General features: G+C 51.2%; 1 protein-coding gene across 1 annotated transcript; it reads left to right on the forward strand.

Annotated features, from left to right (window-relative positions):
• Window positions 1-3,048: 3,048 nt before the first annotated feature.
• Tmem130 (transmembrane protein 130) lies at window positions 3,049-17,002 on the forward strand. Its single transcript, XM_042686885.1, has 8 exons — window positions 3,049-3,136; window positions 6,665-6,970; window positions 10,168-10,327; window positions 12,570-12,736; window positions 13,514-13,598; window positions 14,357-14,559; window positions 15,130-15,242; window positions 15,928-17,002. Exons 1-8 carry the CDS (start codon window positions 3,049-3,051, stop codon window positions 16,075-16,077), a joined length of 1,272 nt encoding a protein of 423 aa, XP_042542819.1. The 3' UTR covers window positions 16,078-17,002.
• Window positions 17,003-18,410: the final 1,408 nt, after the last annotated feature.

Consider the following 18,410-nt stretch of genomic DNA (forward strand, 5'->3'; position numbering starts at 1 on the left):
GATGGATGGATGGATGGATGGATGGATGGATGGATGGATTTCCACCTCCCTTCCCCCCTTCCTCCCCCCCCCCCGGATCTGGGGCTGTCTTGTGTTCACACTGGGCTTGCTTTGCTAAACTGTTACTCTGCCACTTGAGCCCCACCTAGAACTTTTGTAATAGGTCGGATGGATCCAGACACGGTGGTAATACCTCTGTAGCACGGGAGGCCGACACAAGAGGCCCAAATTGTTGGGAGGCCAGCCTTTGTTACAATACGGAGACCCTGTCTAAAAAGAAACAAAACTGTAGCCAGCTGCTGGTTGCTCACACCTGTAATCTTAACTACTCAGGAGGGTGAGCTCTGAGGGTCGCCATTCAAACCATCCCAGACGGGAAAGTCTGTGAGACTCTCCCATTAACCACCATAAAACTGGAAGTGGTGCTGTGGCTCAAAGTGGTAGAGCACTAGCTTTGAGCAAAAGAGCTCAGAGGCAGTGCCCAGGCGAGTACAAGCCCCACAGCTGACCAAAAACAAAAAGCTAGGGGTCCCCTGAATGTAGCTCAATTGGTAGAATGTTACCATGCATGGGCCTTGAGTTTGATCTTCAACATTGGAGAAATATATATATATATATGTGTGTGTGTGTGTGTGTGTATATATATATATATATATATATATATAATTCATTTTTAGGAGGCTGAGATCTCAGGATCACAGTTCAAAGCCAGCCCAGGGAGAAAGTCTATGAAACTCATATCTTCAATTAACCACCAAAGCCAGAAGTGGAGGTGTGGCTCAAGTACAAGCCAGCCTTGAGTTTAAAAACAAAAACAAAAAACTAAAGGACAGTACCCTAGTACAAGCAATAATTGAATTTTTATAAAAAACAAAAAAATATAAATGTGGATTTGAATTCAGGGCCTGGGCACTGTCCCAGTTTCTTTTGCTCAAAGCTAGCACTCTACCACTTGAGCCACAGTGCCACTTTCAGCTTTTTTCTATATGTGGTACTGAGGAATCAAACCCAGGGCTTTATGCATGCTAAGCAAGCACTCTGCCACTAAGCCACATTCCCAGCCCTAATTTTTTTTATTTTTATTGTATTTTTTTACTTTTTTATGGTCTGTACTGGGGCTTAGACTCAGGCCTGCCTAAGGTATGTCCCTGAGCATTTTTGCCCAAGGCTAATGCTCTTACCACTTGAGCCACAGCTCCACTTCCAGCATTTTTGGTGGTTAATTGGAGACAAGAGTCTCATGGACTTTCCTGCTTGGGCTGACTTTGAACCACAATCCTCAGATCTCAGCCTCCTGAGTAACTAGGATTATAAGCATAAACCACCAGCACTTGGCTCACAAAGATTATTTTACCACATTAAACAGTCTCAGACATCTGAAACTCTAACCTAAACAGAGTTCCTTCCAGATTCCTAATAAACAGACCAAACTCCCCTAAGTCCTTAAGCACTTTTCATGATGACCACCAACCCTGAGCCCTTGTTTCAATCTAACGGGTGTTTTTTGTTTTGTTTTTTTTTCTAACGGGTGTTTTTTTGTTTTGTTTTTGTTTTGTTGGTCCTGGGGCTTGAACTCTGGGCTTGGGCGCTGCCCTTGCACTCTTCAGCTCAAGGCGAGCACTCTACCGCTTGAGCCACAGCACCACTTCCAGTTTTCTAGTGCTTTATAGGAGATAAGAGTCTCATGGACTTTCCTGCCCAGGCTGGCTTTGAACCACGATCCTCAAATCTCAGCCTCCTGAGTAGCTAGGATTACAGGCTTGAGCCACCCACACCCGGCTCTAAAGGGTATTTCATCTTCAGCTTTACAACGTTTTCCTAGGCCAGGACTATGGCTAGACCCATCTTAAATAAAGGAAACTGAGGCACAGACTGTTGATTTTTCCAAGATCATACCGGGAGAACCCAATGACCATGACTCCTGGTCCCTAGGCCTGTTGTGGCCATTGATGGAGGGACAGTGCTCTAGGGCTCTTCGCGTTTCTAAGAAGGCTTGCTCAAGTTTTCTAAAAAGGCTTCCTCAAATGTGATGCTTCCCGCCCCCACGCCACCCCACCGGGAGTCTGGCTGCTGGGACTCACCCCTCGGAGCCCACTGCTGTCCTGGAGACAGAGTACACACCCTCGGAAAGTCTTGACACCACCTGCAATAGGCAGCCCATGCAATTACAGCCCATTATGGCTTCTCAGGTTGGAGAGGCCATCCCATCCATTTATTTGTGCCAGGATGGCCTGCCCAGGGGCACGGCCAGGTTGAGGCACAGCTGAGACCACAATCCATACCCTCATCCAGTGAAACCCAGCTTGTAAAGGTGAGGCGGCTCTCTTTGCTCTGGGATAGCAGCTGAACACCTGCTTGGACCAAAAAAGCAATGCCTCACTCATCGCAAGTCTCTCAGTGACAAGCAAGGGACAATGGGGCCGAGAATGACCAGGAACCCTGCGTAAATACTTTGGCGGGACCAATGTGTACCAGGCCTCTGTCTGAAGAGCAGCTCCAATGTGATCCCAGGTCCTATGCCCAGTGTCTAGTACACAGTAGGTGCTCGATGTTTCTGGAATGCAGGGCTGCCCCTCAAGCCACCAACATGTAGATGATGACGCGCTTGGAGAGGCCCCCTGCACCCCAGGGCCTGCGCACCCCCCAGGGGACGCTGAGTCAGAGTGTGCACGCGCGCGCGCACGTGTGTGTGTGGGCGTGCGCGCTCAGACCGGGAGAGGGGAGGGGAAGGGAGGAGGGGCGTGTGGGAGGGGCAGAGGTGCGGGAGGATGGGAGGGAACAGGCTCCTGTGGGAGAAGGGGGTGTTGGGGAGGGGCGGAGCGCGCGCACTCGCGCGCGAAGCCGGGGAGGGGCGGGGCGCGTGGATCTGGCGCGGGGAGAGGCGCGGGGCCGCGGGCCGGGGTCGCGCGACGGCTGTGGGCGGCGGCTGCGCACGGCGATCGGGCATCCCGAGATTCGGATGAGCGACGCGGCGCCCGCAGTGTCAGCGCGCCCGTCCACCTACTCCCGCCGCTCCAGTCCCGCGCGCCTCCCGCCACAAGCCTGGCCATGGGCTCCGCTGTCTGGTGTCGCCTCGGTGGCCTCAGCCTCCGGCTGGCCTGCCTCCTGTCCTTAGCACCGGCGAGGATGGCCGCAGGTAAGGCGCTGCGCCCCACCATGCACCGGCCCGCGGCCAGGGTCGGGATCTTGTGGGCCGCCGGCGGAGAGCAACGATGCCTCCCCCTCTCCCTTTCACCCGTCTCCCCAGGAATCTCCGGATGCCCCTCGGGGCCTGCTCATCCCCCCCTGGGGTTGGCGATGACTGAGAAGTGCGCGGGATGGCCAACGCGCTCACCTACCTGGGCCCCGCGGGAGCCCTGGCACCCACCGGGGGCGGAGACCGGGAGGACGAAGCAGGGAGGCCCGGGGCGGGGGTTGGGGGGGAAGGGCGGTCAGTGGTGGGCATTGCGCCACAGACCCCCCCCCCACACACACACACTCCCCGAGGTCGGACACGCAGCAATTTTGCCCTCAAATGTCGTCTTTTAAGGGGGAGGTTTCCATTTAGGGGATTCTTGGGGACTTGACTGGGGGTGGGATTGAATTTTAGAACCCCGAGAGAGAGGCCAGTCTGCCATTTCTTCCCTGGAAATGATTTCCAAAATGGACCCCAGGTTGCTGCCCACCCCGTGCCTACCTCCCCTTCGCCCAAAAGACCAACAAGCACGATGATTCCACCACTTTTGGAGATCAGATAGGAGGGACAGGAGGACCGTGGGCAGCTATGGGGAGGGTAATTAGTAGCCAGCATTTTTTCATCTGTGCTTCTCCCACCTCATCCCCCTCTGACAGTAGTAGGGAAAAGGATCCCATGCAAATCTGTATACAAGCTGAACTGAAAATCTGTGCGTTGGGCCTGACTGAGAATCCTGTGGGAATTGTGTTGCGCAGATTCGCCTGCCCCCTCCTGGGGGAGGGGATCATATAGAAACGGAGTCTCTCATCCATTAGGGTTATGTGTCTAGAAATTATCACCATGCCCGACGTTGAAAAGAGAGGGGTTGGGGCTGGACAGTGGTAGCTCATGCCTCGCTATTTGGGAGGCTGAGATCTGAGGGTCACAGGGTCTGAAGCCAGAGGAGGCAGACAGTCAAAAAGACTCATCTCTAATTAGTAACCAAAAAGCTATAAGTAGATGTGTGGCTCAAGTAGTAGAATCCCAGCCTTGAGTAGAAAAGGCACCCCAACCCCCCACCCCCACAAAACACAAAAACGACTTCAGCCATGGTGTGTAGTTTCCAGGTTGGCAGACTACACTCTTGATACATACGGCTGAAATTGTAATCGCAAAGAAATAAAGGCTCAACACCCTTTTCCACCACGCTTCCTGGGGTGTAGGCCAACTTGTTTGAGTGGTCTGTACCACCGACACGCACAAATTAGAAATGCTGTACCCACTAATTTATCCCAGGTTGCATTCTCCAGACAGGTGTACTGGGCAAGTATTTGGGCTGTCTGTATGTGCCATGTGAAAGGGCTGATGGTGGCCATGTTCTGGAACATTCTAGAACATACCACATGGTATATGGTAAAGTGGAAGTCCTAGTGTCCTGGCAGGTGTTTCTCTTAGAATCAGGCTTTGGAAACACTTGCCCTTTGTGCTTTGGCTCCTTTAGCTCGTGGGCACCTGCGGGGCTCAAGTACCTTCCTTAGTGGTTTGATTTTGACTCCTAGGCAGAGTCACTAGGGTTCTGAAACCTGAAAGGATGAATCTGTATGGACAAGTGTCCACATCTTCATGATCCACTTCAGCCTGGATATCTGGACCTCTCCAAAAGCTTCCCTTCACCACATCCCCCCCCCCCCCCCCCCCCCCGCCCCGCCCCGCCCATTCAGAAGGACACCATCACCTAGAGTGTGAAGCTCCATCTTTTGAAAATCCAACCTGAAACCAGGCACTAGTATCTCACCCGTTATCCTAGCTAATAAGGAGGTTGAGATCTGAGGTTGGCGGATAGAAGCCAGCCCAATAAGGAAAGTCTGTGAGACTCTTATCTCTGATTAATTACACAAAATGCTGGAAGTGGAGCTGTGGCTGAAATGGTAGAGTAGTCACCTTAAGCACAAAAGCTCAGGGAGAGCGCCCAAGCCCTGGGTTGAAGCCCAGGACTGGCACCAAAAAAAAAAAGAAAAAGAAAAAAAAAAAATTGAATCTGAGAAAAAGCACTTGGGGGCCTGCTAGAGACAGGGCTGGCAGAGGATTCCCAGGAACCAAGCCAGCTACTGCAGTAGTCAAGCCAGAGCCCTACCCATCCCGCCCACGCCCCCTCCCTGCCCCAGGGTGCACCTCCTGATTTCATCCCCTTGGCAACCGATCTGCATCACTCAGGCTGCCCCCCACCCCCAGCAGATCCTGAGTGGGCATTAGCATGAGGCCCTAAGTCCCCACCAGCCAGCCTCCATTTGGCCCAGGCTCCTCCTCCACTGCGGGGAGGGTGGCGCCAAGAGCCAGAGGGAGAAAGGAGGGGGTAGCCTCTCTTCCAAGCAACTCTCTAGGAAGCCAGAGACTCGTGTGTGTGTGTGTGTGTGTGTGTCCAGAGACTCGTGTGTGTGTGTGTGTGTGTGTGTGTGTGTGTGTGTCCAGAGACTCGGTGTGTGGTGTGTGTGTGTGTCTCCACTACCCAAAGAGAGGGGGAACAGCCAGAGGAAGCAGCAGTGGCCTAAGCTGTTGGCCTCTTGACTCAATTGTAAATAAAATAAAAAATAGCCTTGAGCCATCAAGTGTTGCTCACATCTGTAATCCTAGCTAGCTACTCAGGAAGCTGAGCTCTGAGGTTCACGGTTCAAAGACGGCCCAAGCAAGAAAGTCCATGAGACTCTTATCTCCAAAAGCCAGAAATGGAGCTGGGACTCAAGTGGTAAAGTACTAGCCTTAAACAACAACAAAGCCCAAGGACAGTGCCCAGCCCCTGAGTTCAAGCCTCAGGATCATTTCCAAAAAGAAATAGCCTTGTAAAACAGGGGACACAGGACTTGGATGACAGGAAAGGCTGGACCCAAAGTCCCCAGTGGGGACAGGTATTGCTGTGTGGAGTTAAGGGGGCAGGTGCTTTTGAGGAACAACTCACCTTCTTGTTTTGCAGAGCCAACAGGTGTCCTGTGAGCCCCACAGGCAAGAACAAAGTGCCCTGGGAGGCTGGGTTCTTCAGGAGAATGGGGCACATAGAAGGGGCTCATTAGTAGCACCTGGGTGAACACCCTCTTGGGATCAGTGCCAGATGGGTTGCTCTGTCTGCCGGCTATCACTTGGCTAAATGGCAGTGCTGAACACCATGTATATGCCCAGAGGAGATGGCCGTGACTTCTGCCCTCAAGGAGTTCCCAGGGCACTGGAGTGAGGTTTCTCTTTTTCATCCAGCATCCTGAGCACAGAGGGGGAAGGGACACAGGGAGGGCTTCCAGGTAGTTATCTATGCATAAATAGGTAGACAGAAGCATATGCAAAGGTCCTGAAGCCAGGAAAAGCAGAACAGGTGTGGGAACAACAGAGGTTCAAAGTGTCTGGTGGCACAGATGTTGTTTTGTAAGATTTCAATCTGGAGGTCTTGGAATGTATCATAAGATGTCTACCCAAGCAGGTTTCTGTGACAGCACCCTGTGACACAGCCTGTTTCTGGTCTCCTAGGTCTGTATGAGCTCAATCTCACCACTGATGGCCAAGCCACCACGGGGACACAAGTGACCATCTCAGCCAGCCTGGTGGCCAATGACAACAGCAGTCTGACCCTGCCTGCCAGTGCCCAACTGTACCATTTCCATTGGATCTACACCCCACTCATGCTCACAAGCAAGACCGAAAATGATCTCACCTCGACCATCGGAGTGGTGAGCAGCGTACCTGGGGACTTCCCAGTCTCCGTCTGGGTCACTTCAGCTGACTGCTGGATGTGCCAGCCCATGGCCAGAAGCATTATCCTTCTGTCTTTCACAGGTGAGGGCTTCCATGGGTGCTAATTGTGCTTAGTGTGTGCGCATGTGCATCACACTTGAACTCAAGGCCTGAGCACTGTCCCTTAGCTTTCTTGTCAATGCTGACACTCTACCACTTGAGTCACAGGTCCACTTTCAGCTTTTATTTTTTAAAATTGTTATTAATAGACACGATATACAGAGGGATTACAGTTACTGTAGGGTAATGAGTCCATTTTCTACCAAGCATTGTTATTCCCTCCTTTTTTTTTTTGTTGGTCGTGGGGCTTGAACTCTGGGCCTGGGCGCTGTCCCTCAGCTCTTCAGCTCAAGGCGAGCGCTCTACCACTTGAGCTACAGCGCCACTTCCGGTTTTCTGGTGGTTTATTGGAGATAGGAGTCTCACGGTCTTTCCTGCCCGGGCTGGCTTTGAACCTCGATCCTCAGATCTCAGCCTCCTGAGTAGCTAGGATTACAGGCGTGAGCCACCAGCGCCCGGCTGTTACTCCCTCCTTTGTTTTTCCCCTCCCATCCCTTTCCTCCCCATCTCCCCACCTCCCCCACCCCCACAAAAGTTGTAAAGTTGGTTTTCAACATAGTGTGTGAGTACATTTCTTTTTGGACAATGCTACCCTTCCCTCTCTCTCATTCCCAGTTTCCCCCCCTCCCATCCCTATTCACAGGTTGTATAGTTCATTTTCAACAAAGTATCTAGTGAGTATCACTGCTGCATTTGCACACCCTTCCTTCCTCCATTCCTTGTCCTCCCCTTACCCTCCCAAAGACATATTAATGAAGATACAAGACAAAAAAAAAAAAAAAACACCAAAAACAGCAACCAAGGGAGGGGGGACACCCTCCTTTCCATTTCCTGGAGTTCATTTTGACAAATACTATTTTATATGATCAGAGACACATATGCATTGCACCTTTGTGATCCTCCCCAAAAAGTATTCTCCTTTGGTCGTAATGTGTGAATGTCTAGAGTCTTGGATAATTTATCATGTCCCAGTGTATTTTAGATCAAGCTTCTGCATGTGAGAGAAAATATGCGCTGACTCTCTGAGCTTGGCTTACCTCACTTAACATGATTTTTCCTATCCATTTCCCTGCAAATGACATAATAATCTAATGACTATGTAAAATTCTGTTGTGTATAGGTACCACAGTTTTTGGATCCACTCATCTATTGTAGGGCATCTGGGCTCTTTCCACAACTTGGCTCTTGTGACTAGTGCAGTAATGAACATGGATGTGCAAGTGTCCTTAGGGTATCCTGGCTTGTGATGTCCTTGGGTAGATGCCCATGAGTGGTATGGCTGGGTCGTAAGAAAGATCTGTTTAGTTTTTGAGGAAACTTCAGACTGCTGTCTAGAGAGGTTGTACTAGTTTACATTCCCACCAACAATGTAATAGGGTTTCTTTTTCTCCACATCCATGCCAGCATTTGTTGTTTGAATTCATGATGGGGGCTGGGAAGGTGGCTCAGTGGTAGAGCGCATGCCTTGCATGCATGAGGTCCTGGGTTCGATTCCTCAGCACCACATAAGCAAAAGGAAAAAAGCCGGAAGTGGCGCTGTGACTCAAGTGGTAGAGCGCTAGCCTTGAGTTGAAGAGCTGAGGGACAGTGCTCAGGCCCAGAGTTCAGGCCCCATGACCGGACCCAAAAAAAAAAAAAAAAAAAAAAATGAATTCATGATGGGTCCAGCCTTTCCTGTCATCCAAGTCCTGTGTCCCCTGTTTTACAAGGCTATTTCTTTTTGGTAATGATCCTGAGGCTTGAACTAAGGGCCTGGGCACTGTCCTTGGGCTTTGAGATGGAGTTGTTTTGATTTACATTTCCTTTATGGCCAGGGATGTTGAACATTTCCTCATGTGTTTGTCATTCTTCCCTCTTCTTCTGAGAAGTCTCTCCTTAGCTCCTTCACTTCTAGCTTCCTAAGCCGGGCACCGGTGGCTCATACCTGGAATCCTAGCTACTCAGGAGGCTGAGATCTGAGGATCCCAGTGGAAAGCCAGCCCGGGCAGGAAAGACCATAAGATTCTTATCTCCAATAAACCACTCGAAAACTGGCGCTGTGGCTCAAGTGGTAGAGTGCTCGCCTTGAGCTGAAGAGTGCAGGGACAGCGCCCAAGCCGCGCTCAAGCCCCACAACTGACAAAAAAAAAAAAAAAAAAAAAAAAAAAAAAACTCAGCTTCCTGAGCCTCAAGGATTGTAAGTGTAAGCCACTGGTGCCTGCCTTGATGCAGAGAAAAGCATCAGCCTAATATCGACACCAAAATCTACAGCTACTCAAGTCCCTTATGAAACATGGCATGGCTTATAATAATAATTGTAAATACCATGCCAAATTGTTTGACCTGTATTGTTTAGACAATAACAAGAAATATGTATGTGTTCAATACTGAAATTTCTTTTAAAGCCTGTACATTTCTATGTGCAGGCATTATTACAATTATTTTATTTATTTATTTTCAGTTGGTCGTGGGGCCTGAATCTGGGCCTGGGCGCTGTTCTTCAGGTCTTCAGCTCAAGGCTAGCGCTCTATCACTTGAGCCACAGCGCCACTTCCAGTGGCCAGTTTTGTTATGGTTTATTGGAGATGAGTTTCATGGACTTTTCTGCCCGGGCTGGCTTTGAACTTCGATCTCCAGATCTCAGCCTCCTGAGTAGCTACAAGTACAGGTGTGAGCCACCAGCACCCCGCTGGTTTTTTTTGGTCAGTCATGGGGTCTGAACTCTGGGCCTAGGCACTGTCCCTTAGCTCTTCAGCTCAAGACTAGTGCTCTACCACTTGAGCCAGAGCACCACTTCCAGATTTTTCTGCTTATTTGGTGCTGAGGAATTGAACCCAGGGCTTCATGCATGCAAGGCAAGCACTCTACAAGAGCCATCTTCCCAGCCCCTATTCCAATTATTATTAATAAATTATTATTAATGTTGAGATTGAGAGGTCTTGCTATGTATCCCATGATGGCTTTGAACTTGTGATCCTCTTGAGAACTGGGATTTCAGGTGTGTACCACTGTACTGGCACCATCACCAGCAGTGCCCACATAGCAGGAAGGTGACTATGGATGCCTCTGTGCTGAGGAATTTGTAAGGTCCCCTTCCCCATCCGGCACCTGGAAAGTCTGGGTGGGAGAGCAGTGGCTTTGCTCCCAGGATCCTCCTGCTCTGGTCCTCTGTGGACTTGCTCTTCTCCTGTCTTTCTCAGAGTTCCTTGTGGGGGACCTGGTCGTCACACAGAACACCTCCTTGCCATGGCCTAGGTCTTACCTCACCAAGACAGTCCTTAAAGTAGCCTTCGTCCTCCATGACCCCAGCAACTTCTTTCAGACGGCCTACTTTCTCTACAGCTGGGACTTCGGAGACGGGTATGTCCTTATACTTTCATGTTCTCTGTCTCTTTCTCTCTCTCTCTGTTTCAACTCAAGGCCTCATGCCAAGAACTATACAATTGAGGATTATAGGCAGGAGCCACAAGCATCTGGCTGGATTTGTTTTGTGCCAGTCCTGGGGTTTGAACTCAGAGCATGGGTGCTGTCCCTGAGCTTTTGGTGCTCTACCTACTTAGGCCACAGCTCCACTTCTGGCTTTCTGTGGTTAGTTGGAGGTAAGAGTCTCTTAGACTTTTCCTGTCTAAGCTTGCTTGGAACTGAGATCCTCAGATCTCAACCTCCTGAGTAGTTAGGATTACAGTGTGAGCCACTGGGGCCTGGCTACTTGTTATTTTTGAAGAGCTGGCATTTTTGCCTGAAGTAGATCTCAGACTATGATCCTTTTACTCCTCCCTCCCAAGTAGCTGGGATTACAGGCATGAGCCACCATACTCAACCCCTTATTTGCCTTCTCAATGCTCCAAAGCCAGGGCCAGTGGCCCAGCATGGGCTCTGCTGTCTCACATGTTTTACAGACTGCCCTCCACTTTCCATCAAACACTCCTTAAGCACTTGCTTTGCTCAGTGTCAGGCCCCAGGGAACCTCCATGAATCCATCTCTGGGCCCTGCTGCTGAAGTGTATCTGCCCAGTACAGGCAGGTACTGGCTGGTACCTGCACAACTCTCTCAGGAAGACAGGTCAAGATAGGGTTTTCTCACCTGATGACTCTGAATGGCATGCACTGTATTAGACAAGCATGAGGCCCCGAGTTCAAGCCCCAGTACCACAAAATGATGGTCACTGGTAGCTCACCCCTGTAATCCTAGCTCCTTAGGAGGCTGAGATCTGAGGATCCTGGTTCAAACCCATCTAGGCAGGAAAAGTCCATCTCGAGGTGTTATTTAATCCATTGATGATTTTATAGCTCAGGGAAGTCAGGTGCTGGTGGCTCACACCTGTAATCCTAGCTGCTCAGGAGGCTGAGATCTAAGGATCATGGTTCAAAGCCAGCCCATGCAGGAAAAGTCCATGAAACTCTCATTTGGCTCTGTGGCTCAAGTGGTAGGTTGTTCGCCTTGAGCTGAAAAGCTCAAGGAAAGCACCCAGGCCCTTGAGTTCAAGCCCCATGACTGACAAAAATTAAAAATAAAAAAATATTAAGGAGGACCTGCTAAAGAGATTACCTAGAAAAGACAGCAAAAACAAGCAAAAATAAATGCTTGTTATCAGGAGATTTTAATATTCCAGACTTAGTACCAGGGTACTGAGCAGGACCTCATGCTTGCTTCACTTACTTGATTACTGGCACTCTATCAGTTGAGCCATCCCTGTAGCTGGCTTTTTTTGCTGGTTAACTGGTGATGGAGTCTGAAAGATGTTTCTGCCCAGGCAAAGATATAAGCCATTATCCTCTGGATCTTAGGCTCCAGCATAACTAGGATTACAGGTATGAGTACTGATGTGCAGCCAAGCACATCCATTTGTAACAGGGTTCCATTACAAAGATAAGGTCAACTCTCTGGCCTCAAACTCTGAACTTATGGTCACCAAATCAACCCAAAGCCTTCACTCAAAGTTACATTGTTAACCTTATCTACAATGACTGAAAGCCACACCAGATCAACTCAAAGCCTTCATCCAAAGTTACATTGTTAATCTGTCCACAATGACTCAAAGCTACTCCAGCAAACAAAGACACCCAACAATTTAATACTGATTCTTGTTGGTTAATTAGAGATGAGTCTTGTACACTTTTATGCCCAAACTGAACTTGAACCATGATCCTCCTGGATCTCAGCTTTCTGAGTGCTAGTCACCAAATGACACCTGGCTTCCTGGCTCTTGATGAGAAAAAAAGACCCACAATCAGTCAAATACTTTTTGTGAATCAGGTTTGCAGATGATTGCCATAGCAACCTGTGGGTGACTAATCATCTGCCCCTGCAGCACAGGGACCATGAGCTATGTTCATCTGTTTCTTGGAGGACACATACATCTCGTCCACAGCAGAGCCCCATGGAGAGAGGAGAGGAAGCTATGGAAGACCTTCCCTGCCTTCTCTGGCCCCAGAGAGCCAGATGACCTTAAGCCCCAGCTGGTGTGTTCATGACAGGTGTACTCAAGGCTGGCCAAATGTCACCATACTGCTGCCCCTTATCCTAACAATTCCCACAAATCACTAAGTTCCAGGAACCACAGCTTTTTAGCTTCCTCTCCCCGCCTCTGTCACTTCACAGGACTCAGATGGTGACAGAAGATGGTGTGGTCTATTACAACTATTCGGTTATGGGAGCCTTCACGGTGAAGCTCAAGGTGATAGCAGAGTGGGAGCAGGCACAGCCAGATGGCTCCAAAGTCGTTATGCAGAAGACTGGTGACTTCGCTGCCTCATTGAAGCTGCAGGGTGGGTCTTCCCAGCTAGTGTGGGTCAGCTGACAAGTGCCCCCATCAGCTGGCCATCAGCTGGCTCCTCATCTCAAATTATCTGGTTCTCACTGATTGTGTGTGTGTGTGTGTGTGTGTGAGTGAGTGTGTGCATGTGCACGCGTGCATGCTTGAATTCTGGGCCTGGGTGCTATTCCTTAGCTTTGCACTCAATACTGGAGCTCTACCACTTGAGCCAGCTCCACCTCCAGCTTTTTGATGGCTCATTGGAGGTAAGAGTCTCCCAGACTTTCCTGTCTGAGCTGGCTTTAAACCTCAATCCTTAGCTCTCAGGCTCTTGTGTAGCTCGGAGCCACCAGCTACCGGCTCTCATGGATTCTTGTTCCCTGATCCCATCAGCCTCTGTTCATGCTGGCAGGGTGGGAGGCCTCAATCTACCACACAGGGAGCTGATTCCCAGGGGCATCTCTCTCCCCCCGCCCTCTGTCCCTCCCCTCTTCCCCCTCCCCTTCTCTCCCTCCCTCCCCCTCACTTGAGGCCACTGCAGGGATTTCTTGGATTCTGCTAATGTAGTGGTACTTAATCCTTGGTTAGAGCCAGTGGCCTTTGCCACTTCTCTTCCCTGGGTCAGCTCTAGCGCCTGCTGCTGATGGGGAGGGGCCTGTTGCCTTCCCTTGGGAGAGGGCCAGAGGAGAGGACCAAGTGGTAGCCAGGAAGAACCTGGGCTCTGGAAACCTCTGGACAGCAGTCCTGAATGAGTCCTGACAGGGTCTAATGGGCTCCTGTTTCTACACAGAAACCCTACGAGGCATCCAGGTCTTTGGGCCTACTGTAATTCAGAGCTTCCAAAGGATGATAGTGACCTTGAACTTCCTGGGGAGGTGAGTAAACCCCAGATGGCACTCTGGGTGCCCTGTGCCCTTCTACATCATGACAGATGCTCCTAAGCCTGCTCCACCCTCATCCTTCCCCCACTTTTTTTTTTTTGGGGGGGGGGGGTCCTGGGGCTTGAACTCTGGGCCTGGGTGCTGTCTCTCAGCTCTTCAGCTCAAGGCTAACGCTCTACCACTTGAGCCACAGTGCCACTTTCGGTTTTCTGGTGGTTTATTAGGGATAAGAGTCTCACAGACTTTCCTACCCTGGCTGGCTTTGAACCACAATCCTCAGATCTCAGCCTTCTGCATAGCTAAGATTATAGGCGTGAACCACCAACGCTGACCTTCCTCTACTTTTTAAATTTTCTTATAAAGTACTTGCTATGTAGCCAAGGCTAGTTTAGAACTTTCCATCTGCCTGTCTGCCTCCTGAGTGCTGAGATTGTGGGCACAAGCCACCATGCCTGGCTGGAGAGCCTCCACTCTTTCTAATCTACTCAAAGCCACTTCTTTCAGATTCTGCTCACACTGCCTTCTCCAGGAAGCCTTCCCTACATTCCTCATTCACAATGTGCTCACGGTCCCCACTTCACATTCTTAGCCTCACCAGGAGGCCTTAGGACATCTCCTTCATGATGCTGTGCTCTTGGGCTGGACTCCAGGGCAGCTTGATGTCAGGTCTTAGAAAGGACACTGGAATCTGTGTCCACCTGGGTTTTTGCTCCTTGCCAAGCCAGTTCTGAAGGTCATCTGTTTCCCTGCAGCCCCCCACTGAATGTGTGCTGGCGGCTCAAGTCCGAGTGCCTTCCACTGGAGGAGGGGGAGTGCCACCCCATATCCGTGGCCAGCACAGCTTATAACCTGACCCACATCTTCCACAGTCCTGGAGACTACTGCTTCAGCATCCGAGCTGAAAACGCCATCAGCAAAACACACCAGTACCACAGGATCCAGGTGTGGCCGTCCAGTAAGTGCAGCCACCTCCCCTCTCCACAACCCTGCTGCCCTGATCATCATAGCCAATAACCTACCCACACCAGCACCACCACCAGCCCTCCTGATACCTCACTACCACCAAATCCTTCCAGGTACCATTCCAACACTCTACCAACACCAGTACCACCACCACACCCTTCCAGTACCATCCCCAACACTGTATCAATGCCAGTACTTCCACCAAACCCTTTCATACCATTGACAACACTACACTAAGCCCAGAACGACCATGAAACTCTTTTAGTACTATCATCACTGATATTGTACCAACCTCTGTGTCACCACTACCACCAACACTCTACCAACCTAAGTACCATCATCAAACCCTACCAGTACCACAGATAGCACTGTATAACCTCAGTACAACCAACAAGCCCTTCCATTACGATACATATCAATCCCGGTACCAAACTCTGTCAGTACCATTAACAATAAGCTCCCAACTGCAATACCACCACCAAACTTACAGAACTCTTACAACACTGTACCAATGTCAGTAAGGAGCCTGCCAATTCCATGGCATCCCTTTTCTCCCTGGCAGGCCTCCAGCCAGCTATCTTTGCTTTTCCATGTGCCACAATTATTACCATATTGCTGGCCTTCATCATGTACATGACCCTGCGGAATTCCACCCAGCAAAAGGAGATAGTGGAGGTAAGTGCTCAGTGAGATGGGAGCTGGATCAAGGGCCCTCCCACAGGATTTCTGGAGAGGGTGTGGGGCTGAGCCAGGATGCCTGGAGGGGATTCTGAACAAGTCTCTGAATGTGGGGAACCATGGCTTACAGTCTTGTCTAGCATGATTAAAGCCCTGGGTTGGATCCCTAAGGCCTTAACACAACATGAAACAAGTTCCTGAGGGTTGGGATGATGTACCAAAGGAGCAGCTGGAGACTGCTTACAAGTGCTGATAGCTCACGCCTGTAATCCTAGCTTCTCAGGATGCTGAGAGCTGAGGATGGAGGTTCACAGCCCACCAGGACAGGAAAGTCTGTGAGACTCTTAGCTCCAATTACCACCAAAAAGTTGGAAGTGGAGCTGTGACTCAGGTGGTAGAGAACCAGACTTGAGTGAAAAAGCTCAGGGACAGAGCCTAGGACCTGAGTTCAAGCCCCAGTACAGAATTGTTGAGTGAGCTGGTGTCCAAACTGACTTACCTCCTTGCTTGCTTGCCCCTTGCCTATGGGTACTGCCAGATGCATTTCTGCATGCTGTTGCCAGTCAGCTGAGCTCCTAAGGCCACCAGACATGGCTCCAGGTGGGCAGTGAATGACCTGTGTTTACTATAGCTGGCTGATTTTTTTTACTCCCTTCCTCCCTTGCCCCCCATGTCTGACAAGAACCCGGAGCCGCACTCTGGGGTCAGTTGTTGCTGCCAGACGTGTTGTGGACCTTTCTGGCTGGAGACACCATCAGAGTACCTGGAAATTGTCCGAGAGAACCACCGGCTGCTCCCTCCCCTCAAGTCTGTCAAAACATACACAGTGTGAGTGCCCTGCTCCCGCTCAGCTCAGTATTATCAGATGTGACTCACTAGGAGCCTCAGGGAGGGTGGCACATGCTGCTTAGGAGGGGTCTCGTGTATGGGCTGCTCTGTTCATCCCTATATGAAGCCCCCATCCTCCTAGCCATCCTCCCATCTGTACAGTCCAGCCACTGTAGTTAGCCTCACTGTGTCCCCCACCCCTGCCCTCTGCCAACATGTGGTGTGCTCCCTTGGGACTCTCCTAGGTGGACCTGGTCACCATTCATTCCATATTGGCCTATCTGTTGTTCACCAGGGGTTCGTAGTTCCCTCCCTGGGGTGGCCCTGCTTATACTAGAGAACTAGGAAGGAAACTGCACATTCAGGATACAAAGCGAAAAGTTATACACAGAGATGGGCACACACTGAGAAATATGTGTCACATGGGCTTCCCAGAATCACTCTGGAACTGTAAGGGCCATTGCTAGGTGAACTTACACTAGAACTCAGATGAAATTTGGCCCTACCCACTCTACCCCTGTGCTTTGCCTCTGCAGCTCCCTGGTCCTATTTTAAGGCCACTTACTTTGTGAGTGCACAGGTGTGCTTTGTAAATTCATCTTTCTTATTGAAGCACAGAAGTTCAGTGTCCACTGAGGAGGTGGGCTGAGTGACCTGGCGTGGGACACCTTGTCCAGCAGCTGGAGAAGGGTGCAGGTGGCCCTGGCTCTCCCCCTCCAGCCAAGTTACAGGGGTAGGCAGAGGAGCAGGGAGAGCAGGTGCAGAGGGAGATGTGGGTTAGGCTGTTTGCAGCAGCCTGCACCTGATGGACTTGCAAGCTGGAGGGGACAGGGCTGTGTGCTATGACCTGTGCTCCTGGATTTCCTGGTGGGAATTGCATTCGCACCATTGTACAATTCATGCCCATGAAATACTGCCATTACTGCTGAATAAAGCTCTATTGCTCTGAGTATTGCCAAGCAAGCTGCCTGTTGTGGAGTCTGTTTTTACCGGTGGGACACTAGGACCTGGGAAGACACCACAGGACATCCATGAGACAGAACCCCTCATAGTTCCCTGTAACTTGGACGGGCAGTCCAGTTGGAGATCCCAGGTAGATACTGTGGGGAATCTGTCGGCCTGTGAGCTCAGCCTCTTACCTGAGTCCAAGCACCTGGGGAGGAACAGCCATCCTTATACACAGGCTTCAGGGGATTCGAGCTTGTGACTGTCCACAGGTGTCCTCACCCTGGACAGGTAGGAAGGATGTTCTGTAGATTCAAGCCTGACCTAAGTTAAGATGGGTTTCCGCGTAGACAGACATACCCCATAGGAACTGGGAATGAACAGCGTCCCTGGGCAAGCGCACGTCCACCTGGCACTTGGGAATATGGAAATCTGGCCGTATAGGAATAAGATCTTTGACTGGGGACAGGTAGTTTATATCTGGAATTAGTAGTTCTCTAACGACACTGACGCGCTAGCTTCGGACTGACTCCAGAACTACCAGGAAATATACTTTCAAGGACTAAGTTTAGAGATGCTCGCACAGCGTATGTACGTGGAACACACAAACATTACGTCTTACAGGCAACAAAGACTACAGCTTGTAGAAGATTCCTCTGCAGCGCCGACTGAGCTCTGGCGGGACCGCGGCCTCCCTCCGGAGGCCCCAAACCACCCAGAGCCCTTCTTCTCCCAAGACCGGGCGGGGCCTGACGGGTGCGGGCGGCGAGGCGCCACCACCAGGGTGAGGGCGGAGATGGGGACGGGACCCTGCAGGGAACGAGCTTCGTCGCCGCGGGGCGGGGGACAAGACCCTGGGCATGAGCAGAACGCAGGGCGTCGGGAAGGGAGAAACGCGACCTGGCCGGGGAGTCGGCGGGCCCGCGTCTGAAGAGCCCGGCGCGACACCGTGGGGTCTTTCGACGCCCTCGGCGCAGGGTTTTCAGGACAGTCTAGATCACTGCCTGGATACAGGGCGGAAAGGGGAGCCACAGAGTGGCAGAAACGGGGTATATACAGCACTCTAAGAGACTCTATAAAGATCAGGAGATATAGTGGGCTGAAGTCTAGGGGCGAAGGGTCCCCGAGAAAGTGGCTCAGTACGCAAACTGATCAGGCACCTTGGCGGACAGCCCCAAAGTCGGGCCTTGGGCGCCGTGTGTAAACAGTTCTCGGGGCGCCTCAGTTTCGCCCAACAAGAGCGGCATCTCGCGCCCCTCCGCCTCCCCAGCCCGCCGGAGCCGCGGGAGCGTGAAGGCTGGGCAGCTCGGGGCGCCAGCGGGGACGGAGCTCCCCGGCCGGGTCGGGATGCACCTCGCGCCGAGGGGAGCAGCATGACACCACCTCCGGAGA

The sequence above is a fragment of the Dipodomys spectabilis genome, unplaced genomic scaffold (assembly GCF_019054845.1).
Source record: "Dipodomys spectabilis isolate Male_0828 unplaced genomic scaffold, ASM1905484v1 ptg000098l, whole genome shotgun sequence".
Classification (NCBI taxonomy): domain Eukaryota; kingdom Metazoa; phylum Chordata; class Mammalia; order Rodentia; family Heteromyidae; genus Dipodomys; species Dipodomys spectabilis.

Coding starts and splice junctions, on each gene's coding strand:
- Tmem130 (XM_042686885.1), top strand. CDS start 3,049: ATGGGCTCCGCTGTCTGGTGTCGCCTCGGTGGCCTCAGCCTCCGGCTG. Junction 12,737..13,513: donor TGCCTCATTGAAGCTGCAGG/GTGGGTCTTCCC, acceptor GTTTCTACACAG/AAACCCTACGAGGCATCCAG. Junction 14,560..15,129: donor GATCCAGGTGTGGCCGTCCA/GTAAGTGCAGCC, acceptor TCTCCCTGGCAG/GCCTCCAGCCAGCTATCTTT.